The following is a 14,734-nucleotide window of genomic DNA, read 5'->3' on the forward strand; positions in this document are numbered from 1 at the left end:
GGCTGCTCCGGACCTTATGCGGTTCGTGTTGCACATTAAGTTGGAACATATTTTTTATCATACCTTCCCTGAGGGTGGTGTTTTGTGCGAACATTGCAAAGGACAGCCTGTGGTGCCTTTTAAATACACAATGTTCGCACTCTGTCTGTCAGTTTCCCTTTGTCCTGTCAGTGGAGATAAATGGATTCGCTTGTAAAGGAACCCGAACCAGCCTAGTATTGCACACTCCGCCTAAAGTTCCCGCTTTTTAGTCTGGAAGAGCGAACCTCTCTACGAAAACTCATGTGTAAGGAAAAGGGAAAGGTTTAAGACCAATTTTACTTTCTTGTTAGAATACTTGCTTATTAGGATAACGAGAGAACGAAAAAAAAGGTCGATGTCGAAGGAACGTACGTAACATGCTATTAGCAATTTTTATGGCCCCAACACCTCGCGAACTTCTCCGACCGCATCAGCGTTCTGTTCTCGATAGCGCGTCTCATGACTCGTACGCGTGGTCACCGCCTGCTGCATCCGAAACCACTGGTGCATGAGCAGTGGGCAGCTATTTGGATTGAAATTGCGCTCGTTGGGTTTCATAAGAATCAGAGAAGGGTAGCGGCTACCGACGCCCTCTATCTGTCCTCTATACTAATATTCCGAGTGTTTTAAGCAAAATAGGTTATGTCAGCGCAGCTATCAACACGTGCGATGCTGACCTGGTAGCACTTACCGAGACATGGGTAAATGCTTGCGTATGTGAAGGCGAAATTTCTACCCGTACCAAGCCTTCCAGTGCATATCGTTGTGACAGGGCTGGAAGACAAGGGGGAGGGACATTGTTCACAGTCTCTGCCAGTCTGACATCATTGCGCATTAATATCGCATGTAATGTCGAATCTGTCTGGTGCGGTGTCATCTTGAGCAATCAAACACACATAATCAGTGCGGGTTACCGTCCACCTCATACAGCCATTTCGATGGTCAATAAATTTCATGACACCATGAACTCCGGCCTGATTTGATACACATAATCTCTAGTAACTCTTCTAGGCGACTTGAACTGCCAGGCAGTAAAGTGGACATCGGCACCATCATGTGGCACATCGTATTCTTCGCTTTGCCCCGAGCGTTCCTTGATACTTGCTCTGTTTTCAATTTTACTCAAATCGTTAATCCTACAAAACGCGCTGTCGGCAGCTCTGCAAACTTCCTTGAATTAATTCTGACCACTTTCCCCGATATGGTAGGCACGGTAACTTTCGTGCCTGGACTAAGCGATCACTCTTTACTTTCGATGTCATCCGTGTTTCTTTACGTCCCCAGCTGCGAAAAAACCGTAAGGTTATGTTTGACTACAACAAGGCAGACTTTGAAAGGTTCAATAGTGAAGTTTCGATTTATCTTGTTAACTACCTTCATGGTTTTGAATAGCTTTTCCAGGAGGAGTGGGGCCTGTTTACAAAACTAATTCTAAATCTTACGTAAGCCTATGCTCTCCAAGAAATAATAAAAGGCGTCATTGTTTATATCATATTTAAACCGGCTTTCTAACAGGAAAAAGTGCTTATTTAGGACTGCCAAACTGCGGTAAACTGAGGAGCGTTGGCATGCATACACTATCGCACCTGACATCTACACCGAAGCTGCCGTTTGTGCGAAATCTGATTTCATGAAAAACACACTGCATACAACGCTTATTAGTGATTCCTGAAAATTTTTGAATATCATAACTAATACCCGCCGCGACAATTAAATTTATCATCATGTGGAATAGAAACATGCTTTTTTTCACAACAATTTGCGGCCCCGCCATCCTTCTCGGCGATTGTACACGCTCGCTCAGCAACGATTACGAAAAAAATGCACTTGTTTGCTTCCTAACGTCTAAAGAAAGTTATGAGCGTCCAGTTGCCTTAGGGCAATGATTAAGTTCCCATTAGGACAACAAGCACGATCTGCCTGAGTGTGTTGCAATGCTGGAATAAATACTGTGTGAATGTGAAAATTCTTTGCAAATCGTGCAAAAGCCCGTCATAACACGCTCACCTTGAATAGAGTCAGCGACTGTTTGAAAAGAAATTGCGTTCGTTTGCCGCAGTAATTGATGGGGCATCACGATTTCCGACAGTAAAACCTATATTAATAATAAAATATGTGGGAAACGAAATGAAAGATGTTCGATCATTAAATTGAATGAAACACATCGGTGAGTTGGTCGTGCATATTTTATTCGTGCACAGCGCTAAGGACAAGGGCGAACATTAAGACATATTGACATTTTCAGTTTTTCTTAAGTGATGTCCACGTCGTTTGTGCTGCGCCCAACGATATACCGCATTTATAATTCAACGTGTATATGGGTCCCCTGGTTGATCAGTTGTAAAATGTGGATGCGCTTGGCTGCCTTTGGAATGTTCAACTGCTGCTTTTTTGTCGATACTGTTTTTTTAATTGAAAACGCGGTTGAAGTACAAATTGAAGACATTCTCAACGCTGCATTTTACGTGAGAAGAGACAAGTGCATTGATATGACGATAAAATATCAGTGGTTGATTTTCGTTTTTTGAACAGCACTACTACATCGCTAGGGTACGGTGCATCAGGCTAAACTGGGGAACAACGAATACTTGATGAGAGGGTTCAGTAGAATTGCAAACAAATTGAGTGCCATTGAAAGCGTCGAGTGTCACCACTCTTTTAAGAAACATGTGGCACAATAGGAGAAACGATCCCTCGTCGTTTCATTACGCGTGTGATGACAGACAAAACAAAAAAATAAAACAAACCCAAATTTTCTCATTCCTTTTCTAAATGGTGTCTTTTACCCACCACAGAAAGCAAAGTTCTATAGTGTACAGAGTAGTGCGACACGGAAAAAGAAGACACACTAAGCAAGAAAGCTATCACGGCCAGCCTATATAAAGTGTATGATGATATGCATAAATGATATTTATTTAAGTGGTTGTATTAGCAGCTCACATATAAAATACATCAGTCTCATAGACTATGAAACGGCATGTTTTCACCCAATAGTTTAACATTCTTGTCTATGTTTCACAACTCACAGAACGCCGACATCGAGAGCGAAGGGAACGAAATGCCAACGCCAGTGGTAAGCAAAATGGGAACGAACGTCGATTTTGAATTACGGGTGCAATTGCTTGAAAGTTCAGAAAGTAACACACCCTTCTTCGCCCATTAAATATATCGAAACAGTACCAAACAGACGAAATATTTTACTTAACTACGAGTGCTATTTATCTCTCTAATCCAAGTATCCCATTTTTCTCACAATCAGGTACGTGAGGCCTTCGCTGAAACACTACTGTAGCGCGCAAGTGCCTCATGAAATTTAAATACTGCATGCGGACAAGGGGAGTTGCATGAAAAATAACATTGTCTTTCGCGTCACACAAACATAGTACCATAACACATAATAGTAGCGGCGTCATATTTGGCCGTATTTTTGATCCCTAGACACAACCTACCGGAAGGACACGTCCACCAGCTCCGGAAGTACACGCACCGGTAAGAATTAAGAGTTCACGCTTAAAGCACACGATCGTTTTACGAGCAGAACAATAGTTTTTGTTTAGGTTTGGTGCGTCAGAAAACATATATACTACGTGGATAATGTTTTAACAAGCGAATCAACTTCCGAAATGACGCTCATATGCGGCTTACAATATTTCGGATAAAGCAGGGAGCGTCAGAGAAAACACGAATAGAATAGGAGATTTAGGATTGCTTGTCTGTCGAAGCACAACTGGCCGGATTTAGTAGCATTAAAATATAACCCACAAAAAGTACAGCGCAAATGCTTGCTTAAGTTCCCGTAAAATATTGATTGCGCCTCACTGCTAGCACCATAGGTCCCGACAAAAAAGCTTCCAAAAATGCTTTTCCCATACCAAGCACATTACTCCGCTGGTTAACTGAACACAGCGGTTAACCTATGCAATCAAATTTAACTCACATGCCTACGACATTGCAACAGACAACCACTTTATTTAGGACACTACTACCTTTAACAAAGATGCTCCGCGTAACACGTTGCGTTACCTATGGTAAATGAATGCTTTTTCCACGTTAGCAATGCCTGTGTCTAATTATCAACTTTTATAAATGCTATAAAACCCCGTAGATTACGTCTGACATTTTTTTTGCCTGTTTTAAATATGCACACGAATCGCGTACAGCTTGCCGTGATGACAATCTTCCGCGACCATGGCAGGTCTGTGCGCCTCGGGGAAGCCAGAAATTAAAAAAAAATCCCCTGCTCGTCTCCGGGTTTTTCCTGTCGCTCCTTCACACATCGTGACGTAACCTGGGTAAGGGCTGCCGATTGGTCGGCCGACGAGGGACGATAGTGCCAACGTGATGAGAGTACCAGCTGTGTTCTGGAAAGGGACGGTGGCTAGCCCATCGTGTTTGACTAAAGATTTTATCAATCTTCGATTTTAGCCGGCGTCGCTCGGAGGGTCAACAGTGGATGAACAGCGGAAGATCCTTTCTTCGATCGTGTGGACGCGACCCATAGCTTTCTCTGTGCTGGATAAAGCTGGTGAGAGTGTGCGGTGGAAAGGGTAGAGCGCCGGTGGGGGAGAGAAGTGACGGCAGGCGAGAAACCGCTGTGGCCGCAAACTCGTTCACGAAACCCCAGTTACTTTGCTACTACTGCATCACTTGAAGATTTATCGTGGCTGTATGCTCATTTTAAATAAGAACGAAGGAGCCACTATGCAACACATCTTCGAGCTGATAGTGGCAAAGGGGTCCGTTGAGTTGTTGCAGCTTCTTTTTATTAAAAAAAAGGTTAATACCTGACTGAGTGGTGAATAAGTTCAGAAATAATTACTTTTGAATTCGTTGACTTTCTCGATGCTGCGTAAAAGCTGATGGTACCAGGTTGACGTTATTTTCCTCTCAGTGCTTTTCTATCATAATAAGGTCTGTCTCTTTACACTCTGGCAATGACGTCCCGAACTCTGGAAAATTATGTTCTGTAGCTTTTACACATTATTGGCAGACCATCATATGTAATAACAGCAGAGAATATGTGGATAAAACATGAACGTGGAAAGCAAATTCTACGACGTCCAATATTGTAAAACTCGGCTTGTCGATACATGCTTCTTGGCTGACGACCAATAGTAAAATGTCAGTATAATACTCGGCTGTCTATGCAGTTTCCACAGGTCAATCAATGGAAGGGGAACCAATAAAACTTTGCTGCACTTCTTAACTCCGCAGATAAAAATTTAACGAAAACAGTCACACAAGTTCTCTCCAGCACAACAATGTAATTGCACATTTGGCAGATGATGAGATAATTAAATTGCCAAATGGAATTAAGCAGCGATTTTGGACACCTAAAATTAGTTTCACATGGGACACTTTAAAGGGCAATCGAATTTTCGATCGCGATTGGCTGGTTTTCACAAGCTACGAAAGTGGTTCAATTGTGATCAAGAAGCGTGATCCCAATCGGGCTCGATAGCGATCGAAAGGGTCTTGTGTAACCATTGTATTAGTCGAATTTGTAGCCCCACATCAACTGATATTCGGTACTGCTCAGATGCACAATACAGACCACCAATAAAACTGTTAGAGAAGTCCTAGCGCTTGCTTCTAATGGAAATCACTGTAAATCGCAGTTATGAAAACACTTAGGTTAATGTCTGTGAATTCAGAATTATAATTTATTGCACTATTTTACATAAGGAAAACAATACCTTCCAACACTAACTGCCAACACATTGACCATACAATTCAATTCCTAACTGCACATCTACCTCGTTTCACAGAGAGAAGACACCGACAACGAAAACTTTGGAATGTCGATGCCACTGGTAAGAATATGTGTGAAGACATCTTTTTGTATTATTTTTGAGATATCATAAGATCTATACGGGCATTACACAGCGCTCTTACAATAAATGATTGATAGATACAGTACAGGCATCTAAGCAGGTAATTCATGTTAAAATAAAGCAGCACAAGCGAAAAGACACGTGAAAAACAACAAGTAAAAGAGTTAAAGCACGTGAACAATACATCCTAAGCATACATACATACCTACCTACCTACCTACCTACCTACCTACCTACCTACCTACCTACATACATACATACATACATACATACATACATACATACATACATACATACATACATACATACATACATACATACATACATACATACATACATACATACATACATACATACATACATACATACATACATACATACATACATACATACATACATACATACATACATACATACATGCATACATGCATGCATGCATACATACATACATACATACAAACATACATACATACATACATACATACATACATACATACATACATACATACATACATACATACATACATACATACATACACATACATCCCCTGCCACCGGAAGAGGCACCACGCCTGCCTACTTTCAGAAGGGAGGAGTCAGCAACACAGAAATGGAAGATAGGAAGAATCTTATCATTTAGTCGCCTCCAAGTAAGTGTATTCCCTAACACTCTAGTATGAATGCTTTGTGCTATTGTAGAAAAAGAAAAATATTTCACTGCCGCGAGGCTTCTGGTTGGGAATCTTACACAAAAAAGTCTTAAAATTGGTTCATCGTGAGGAACTTCCGGTCTTTGTCCCTTAGATGTTCACATTTATTTTGCATCTATATTTTCCGGGTCAGTTAGAGGGGCCCCTGATTCACTGACTGATTGGGTAAAACTAACTAGAAATAAACGATAGCTACTACAGCAGGTACAGCTAAAGGTTCCTAGCTAATCTGGAGGGGCGGTGTAGCGTTTTCACAAAGACGTTAAATTTTTAGCACAACAGAAAGCCTACCATTCGTAGCGTCTAATCATGCAGCGGTTTCTCCGGAACGTCAGTAGAAATATTTGAAAACAGAATTACTTTGATCTGCATTGTCTGTTTTTAAACGGACCGTAAAGTACTTTTCAATCTAACTATCAAATGGGCTCACAATCTCGTGCCGCAAGAAAGTTTTCGAATCCTTCAATGATACGTGGAGTTATTGCACCGATACCCTCTCTATTCGACTCCGGTAGCCCAGAAAAGCCAAGAGGGCCAAGCGCCGGCAAAAAGCTGAGTATCGCGGTGGCGTAATGCGTCGTCGCGGCATCCTGTGACGTTAGTGGTAGACTACGCTACACCTCAAATGCCGCTGCCATCTCGAAGGCCACGTGTGCACCACGTGACTATGAGCCATGAAAAAATTAAATAATTTTTTGTCCCTTTCACATTTTTATTTATTTATTTATGCAAAAGAACCTTACGGGCCCTATGTAAGGGCATAAAGTAAGCGGCGCATACTAAACAGTAAAGGTAAAAAACGTACAAACTTTCAACAGGAACAGGGCTAGAAAGGGATTACCGTGTTACACAGTACTGAAGGCACTAGGAATACAAAGGAACATCTGAAGGCACACGAACACTTGTTACTGTTAACAGAGCAAAGGAATACCGTTTATGAAAATGATATACAACATGGCCAAAATGCACGATAACATACACTAGATTGGTCACTGCTTAACGGTATTAAATGGCAAAAGCATGAGTAACTGACAGTAACATCATAGACATATATGTTTTTCATTCATTCAACCCATGATTAGCAATTTTGTGTAACTGAGAATTTTCTCGCAGACACGACATAAGGTAATGTGGCCGGCCAACTGCATTCAATCAGTTTTTGAATATGACACTGCGACATTCCGAGAGAGCAAGTGTCTGTTCACTGCTTTTGGGAAGATACTTCGAAGTCTGTGATGCACGTATATTGCAATAATATTTGGTGTAGAAATGTAAATAGTGTAGAAATTATTCTCTCAAAGCAACAACTTTGTCGCTGTTTAGCCTGACTGTCATTTAAAGTGGGACATGCTTTCACGAGAATCATTTCCTTTCAGGGAAAGAGAGGGTAGCAAACAAAACATTTTTTAAAATTAAACAGACGAGGCGAAGAGACAAGACCTCGACGTCCCAACATGGGAAGCCTAGGCCCAGCCGACTACAGTGCTGGTGCTCATTAAAGTTCTCTCTCTCCCCCCTCTCTCTCTCTGAAACCTGCGGTATCTGATACTTGTCACAGCGATGTCATCGAAGTCGTAGCGCGGCTTGTTTTAGCGCTATGACAAGGCCATCGCACAGTTTACACAAAATGTCAGCGCTTCCGATGTGGAATCAGCATTTCGTTTGTCCCCCTGACTTACGTTTTGCTGCTGGTCGCCCTGGTCACGATTGGCCAATATATATATTTTCTTTCTTCAAAACAGTATCTCTTAGATGTCCCTGTTGATACGAACACAATGTTGGCAGTCGCACTTCGTATACATGATTGGAAAGGGCTCGCAACCATACTCACAACGCGTTTGCTTTCTCGTTCCGACCATTATTCTTTATCATTTTTATACATAAGTCCTAATGCCTTATATTTGCGTTTTTTTTCGACGTTCTAGGGGCATTGGACGGCCGAAATGGGACAAGTGGTGAGACCACTCCCAAAAATTTCCGCTATGCATCTCTAACACTTATGCAACTGTCCCTACTGAGAGATTAGCATTAGCAGATGTGCGAAATGCTTCAATGTTATATTTTATTGACAGGTGAAACAGCGTGATTCGTAATTAATGAGCATGTCGATCTTGAGTATACATTGTTCTCACAGATTATAAAAAATATTGTAGCGACAATTCTTCCCTTTGTTACACTGCAGACAAGCCCTAATTAAATATGTACAGCGACAGGATAACAGCATGCTTTTAATATCTGTTTCATTACTGAGTATTACCTTATCATTTACTGACGTTTCTTCATACGTGGATAGCCTTGCATATCAGCACAAAACGTGTTACTCGACCGAACTATATTTGTATCTATGGTTATGAGTGCAGTCCTTATTACGTAGTCTGGGGAATTTTGTCTTACTCATCACTTCATCAGCCTGTCAGTGGATTGCTGTTATGTGATGGGCTCGGCCACTGACTCATGTCGGCGTTCGTGTTGTCTTTCTCGCCTCGTCCTTGTTCAAAGGTGCGCTGGAGCTATGTTTCACAATGCTAATCATAACCAACTAGGCAAGCTGTCCATACTTAGCACTGACAAAACATCCAAACAGGAAATACGGACCACTGTGGGGTGACTTTCCAAACTCGTAATATTGACCAATCAAATTAACGGCCCGCGCACAATGCACTGTCCAATAACACTGTTAACAATAACGGAAAGTGCGTGCTAGGTATTCAGATACACAAATATACCTGCGCAAAAAGCCATGTACACGTTTACAATCGTACAACACTTCTTCTTACTGTAGACAATGTTTCCTGAGGATGCGAGGATGGAAGGAGAGGCTGGAAATAATATGGTAAGCACCGTGCCTTTCACAAAGACAATATCGAGTATTTCTTGTGCGTCTTCAAACTTAGATTCATAGAGATGATTGTTAGGACTGTATATCTAACTACGGCATAACGACACGTGAAGGTAGTAGAGTTCTTATATATCCTAGACCTTCTGCGAGTGTTTCTTTATTAAAACGTTATTTATGTATCCTATGCAGGCTAGAAGAAATGAACAATCCCATAAAATAACATTAAATATGCTATCAAAAAACTATCTATAGCCTCACATACGACATCGATGATACTTTACACAAAGAAATTGCAACATTTGTTTCACAGCATGAATTGACTTATCAATCTCATCAGAGTTTGAAACACACGTATATATAAAACAAAAATATCAAGAACATGCTGGCCTATTTTTCACAACTCACACAGAGAGCGGATAACGACATCGAAAGAAATGGCAGACCAACACCAGTGGTAAGCAAAGTGGCCACGAATGCCAATACTTCATCTCTGCATGCAATGATTCAACAAACATTTGTTAACCTCTCATATCTCTTTATTATTGGACTAGAAATGGAGTAGCTGTGACTCGCAAGAGTAATAAATTCACTTCTTCCTATTTTCCTTTCAACAACGCAGCTAAAAAGTATAAATGACTTTATTATCATTGTTATCTCTGTGTAAAAATGTACGCTTACCCACTGTTGAAACAATTACTCAAGGTCTTCGTTGTAATACTGATAAAACATGGTTGGCCACATCACAAAAGGCTTAACGTCTGGGAGTCATTTGAAGTGGCGTGAAAAATATAAGCGTATTTCGCGACACGCAAGCATGATGACACGAATACGAGTGACACTTACACATTCCGCCATATTTTTGGGACCTCCAGACACAACCGACCGGAAAGACGCGACTGCCTGCTGAGGATGCGTTGTTACCGGTAAGCCTAACCAGTTATAGAGAAGTGCACACGGTGTGTAAGAAGCAGTATACTGTTGCCGCACAAAGGCGTAAATACCGCGAACTACGCATGAATGTGGCTACCTGGCTTTTTAAATAATATGATAATTACCATTAAGAGTTAAGCGATCTTGCCGTTTGCAGCATCTCGGAAAAACTATAAGACATCTGAAATCGGCTGAAACTAACGAAAAGGCTATACGTTGTTATCATTGAATTAGAACATTCCACAGCTATTTGTATTACACTACAGAGCAAAGAAGAATATAATAATAATGCTCATGTTTGCTCCTCAGAAGGTAATTCTTCCTTGCTGCATTCTGCAGAAAAATATGGGCATTTTGCCCACATTCAAGTCTCAGACACTCATTGCACTTAAACCTAAACGGGTAACTAATACAAGAAGCCTACCCGCCGTGGTTGCTCAGTGGCTATGGTGTTAGGCTGCTGAGCACGAGGTCGCGGGATCGAATCCCGGCCACGGCGGCCGCATTTCGATGGGGGCGAAAATGCGAAAACACCCGTGTACTTAGATTTAGGTGCACGTTAAAGAACCCCAGGTGGTCGAAATTTCCGGAGTCCTCCACTACGGCGTGCCTCATAATCAGAAAGTGGTTTTGGCACGTAAAACCCCATAATTTAATTTTTAAATACAAGAAGCCTAACACGAACTGTGCAGTGTTAAGCGTAAAAAAATGTCTTATATATGATATCCATGCAAGACCATATGCACATTAGGAAATGACGTCAATGACGTTGACGTCAATTTATGACGTCAACACAGACAGTGTTCGCGAGCTTCCCTGGCCATATCAGCGTTATCTTCTCGATAGCGCGTCTCATGACACGAAAGCATGGACGTCCCTTGCTGTATCCGAAGCCACTAGTGCATGCGCGGTGGGCAACCGTTTGGGTTGAAATGCTACGGGTCAGGTTTCTTAACAATTAGGGAGGGGTAGTGACTAGCAACGCCCTGTGTCTGTCCTGTACACTAATATTCGGAGTGTCTCAAGCACAAGAGGTGACTTCAGCGCACCTATCAACACGTGCGATGCTGACCTGGAAGCACTTATCCAGACATATTTAAATGCTCGTGTATTATGCGACGGCGAAATTTTTACCCATACCAAGCCTTTCATTGTCTATTGTTGTGACAGGGATGAGAGATAAGGGGTAGGAACATTGCTCGATGTTTCTGGCTGTCTGACATTGTTCCGCATTAATATCGCATGTAATGTCGAATCTGCCTGGTGCGGTGTATTCTTGAACAAAACAAAACAAAACAAAACAAAAACCCACACACAGAGACACATAATCGGTGTGTATTGTCATCCACTTCATGCAGAGATTTTGTTGGTCAATAAATTGCATGACGTAATTACCTCGGCCCTGATTCGATACCCATCATCCATAGTAACTCCTCTAGGCGACATTAGCAACCCGACAATAAACTGGAAATCAGCACCATCCTGCTGTACGCCGTATTCTTCTCTTTGCCAAGCTTTCCATGGTACTTGGTCTCTTTTCAATTTTCCTAAAATCGTTAATTGTCGAACACGCGTTGTGGGCTGTTCTGCAAAGCTTCTTGACCTAATTCCGAACACTAACCCCAATACGGTAGGCACGATAACGTTCACGCCTGGACTCAGCAATCCCTCTTTAATTCAATGTGATCTATGCTTCATTACAACGCCATCTACGAAAAAAGCAACGGTTATCTTTGACTACAACAAGGGAAACTTTGCAAGGATAAATAGGGAACTTTCGCTTGTTCTTTTTAACTACCGTCATGATTATGAATATCGTTCTGTCCAGAAGAACTGGGATCTGTTCGCAAAGCTAATGTTGCATCTTACGAAAGCCTACATTCTCCCCAAAATATTACCAACAAACACGAGCGCACCATGGTTTACCTCATATTTAAGTCTGCTTTCTAACAGGAAAAATCGCTTATTTCGGACAGCCAAATTGCGACAAACTGAGCAGTGTTGGCATGAACACACTATCTAGTCTAACATCTACGCTACCTTTCATGCCTATTACTACACCTCGGAAATTTTGAAACATCGTAACTAATACCTACAGTGACAACGAGACCTCTTTCGTTGATCCGATTGGTTTACCTCTGCCTCGTAAAGAGTGGGCATTCGTTTTGAATTATTGGTGTAGCCTGAATTTCTCTTGCACCAGCAATACTTCATTACCATCACAGCATTTCTACGATTTGTCACAACATTCTACGGTCTGTCTGCAGCCAATAATGATAGATGTGGCCGGACTTTTAAATATCATTGACACACCGAAACCCTCATGTTCTTCTGGTGTTGATGGTATAAATGCAAGACTCCTCAAAGAAGGAAAGGTGTATTCCTCTATTTTTCTTACTAAAATATTCCAATAATCATTAAATACTAGTAATCTTCGCGAGCATTAGAAGCAGGCGGAGGTGATACATTAAGAAGTCAGGCATTAAGCAATCACCCCTTAAATATTGCCGTATTTCTCTTACCACCATACTTTGGAAAATTCTTCAAAATGTCACCTACTCAGACCTTTCTAGGTTCCTCGATTCGAACAACTCTTTTTATTATTTTTTTATTTCCACAATACATGGTTTGGAATGTCGTACTCTTGCAAAATTCAGCTATTGAGCTTTACTCGTTCCAGGCTAGCTTTTATCGAGAATCTCTCTTGAGCTGATTGCATTCTCCTAGATTTTTCTAAAGTGTATGGTAAAATTATTCACCATCTTGTTCTTCTTAAACTCAGGCACCTAAACACTGACGTAAACCTTCCGAGTTGCATTGAATTCACTGAAGGAAAGGTCGAAGTACGTGTTCGCTAACGATAATAATTCTTCGTAAACCTTTCTTCCCTAAGGTGTGCCACAGAGGTCCGTCTAGGGCGCTCTTTTCTTCTTAGTTGATATTAATGACCTTCCTAGGTTCGTGGCTTCCCCCAACCACTTATTCGCCGACGAGTGCATTATCTATCGCGAAATATCTGAGCCTACCGATGTTTCGTATTCACAAATTGACCTGAATTGTATATTTAAATGGTGTAATACATGGGCCGTGGATGTAAATGGTAAAAAAATGTAAAGTTATGGCAGTATCACGCGCAAATATCGATACTACTGCTTCCTATGATTTGAATAGTGTTACTTTAGACCCCGTTACCTTTTACAAATACTTAGCTGTCCATATAACTACATATCTTAGGTGGAAGCATCATATCAATTATATAATCAACAACAGTTATCGCACGCCTGGTTAATTGCGCCAAAATTTTTCTAAAGCATGTGTTTCTGCTAAACTGACTATGCGCAAGAAATTACTAGGTGGAAAATTAGAATATGCCTCTGAAATATGGGACGCCAGTTTCACGAACTTAAGATCCTCAGTCGAGATGGTACAGAATTATTCGGCGCGTTTCATTCTTTCCAATTGCAACCTTACTAGCAGCATAACTTCATTGAAACTAACAATATGATTGTAGTCTCTTGAGCTCCATAGGAATGTACCTCGCCTTAGACTTTTTCACAAAGTTTGCCATCATGAGGAATTGAAACATGCTATTATTCCGCAACCATCTTATGGCTTATCCCGCATCGACCATACTTACAAAGTAAATGTCATCAGTTCTAAAGCCAATGCCCTTTTTGCATTATTTTCTACATCGTACATCGACGGAGTGGGCTCACCTTCCACCAGTATCATCAATATCAGATGACGACTTATTTCGTTCATCTCTCCTGCGATATCTTGATGCTGATAATTAACATCTTACTATTTTTAAAAGTTTTGCAGACAGCTATGGAGTTTTAGTGCGTTGTAATCTGCGGATAAGTTGCTCCGCTTTGATTGTTCTTTGCTGATCACCGTTTAATCTCTTTATCAATTGCTCTATTTTACCATGTATTTGGCTCGTTATTTTTCCCTCGTAGTTGCCGTTCAGTATTGCCGTTTGTTTGATTAGCTGGAACTGTGTCCCTAAAATTTTCTTTGTATGTTAAGTACCACTCCCCCCTGTAATGCGTATGCGCATAACAGGGGTAAACTGAAATTAAAGGAAAAATGACAAAAACTCGCTCTCAGTGCAACAAAATCCCTTCCTCAAGGCGACTCACTGTTCAGAATGCCAAGGTAAAAATAAAAAAAAGCAGAGAAAAGAAAGGAAGGACTAAGATGGTTTAGTGTTTTACACTGCAATTATTATGCTGGAGCTTCACAAAAACGCAATTAATATAATACTGATATTCAAATAAACGAATGGTGGAAAAGCACAGAAGCAATTCTGTTCATGCATCAAAATCGACCTAATTTTAACTGTTGTAATTTCCTGTGAAAGGTTCACCGAGAAACAACACTACGTACATATGTGTATG

The 14,734-nt window shown here is 41.1% G+C and overlaps 1 protein-coding gene across 1 annotated transcript in view; it reads left to right on the top strand.

Moving 5' to 3' along the window:
* The window catches only part of LOC139050135 (mucin-4-like), a 187,511-nt gene that overhangs the window by 160,357 nt on the left and 12,420 nt on the right, over nt 1-14,734 (top strand). Inside the window, exons 67-73 of the mRNA XM_070526349.1 lie at nt 3,050-3,094; nt 3,460-3,510; nt 5,790-5,834; nt 8,491-8,520; nt 9,348-9,398; nt 9,814-9,858; nt 10,277-10,327. Of these exons, the coding sequence (XP_070382450.1) occupies nt 3,050-3,094; nt 3,460-3,510; nt 5,790-5,834; nt 8,491-8,520; nt 9,348-9,398; nt 9,814-9,858; nt 10,277-10,327 (318 nt within the window). The remainder of the gene's footprint in view (nt 1-3,049; nt 3,095-3,459; nt 3,511-5,789; nt 5,835-8,490; nt 8,521-9,347; nt 9,399-9,813; nt 9,859-10,276; nt 10,328-14,734) is intronic.

The sequence above is a fragment of the Dermacentor albipictus genome, chromosome 9 (genome assembly GCF_038994185.2).
Source record: "Dermacentor albipictus isolate Rhodes 1998 colony chromosome 9, USDA_Dalb.pri_finalv2, whole genome shotgun sequence".
In the NCBI taxonomy this organism is placed as follows: domain Eukaryota; kingdom Metazoa; phylum Arthropoda; class Arachnida; order Ixodida; family Ixodidae; genus Dermacentor; species Dermacentor albipictus.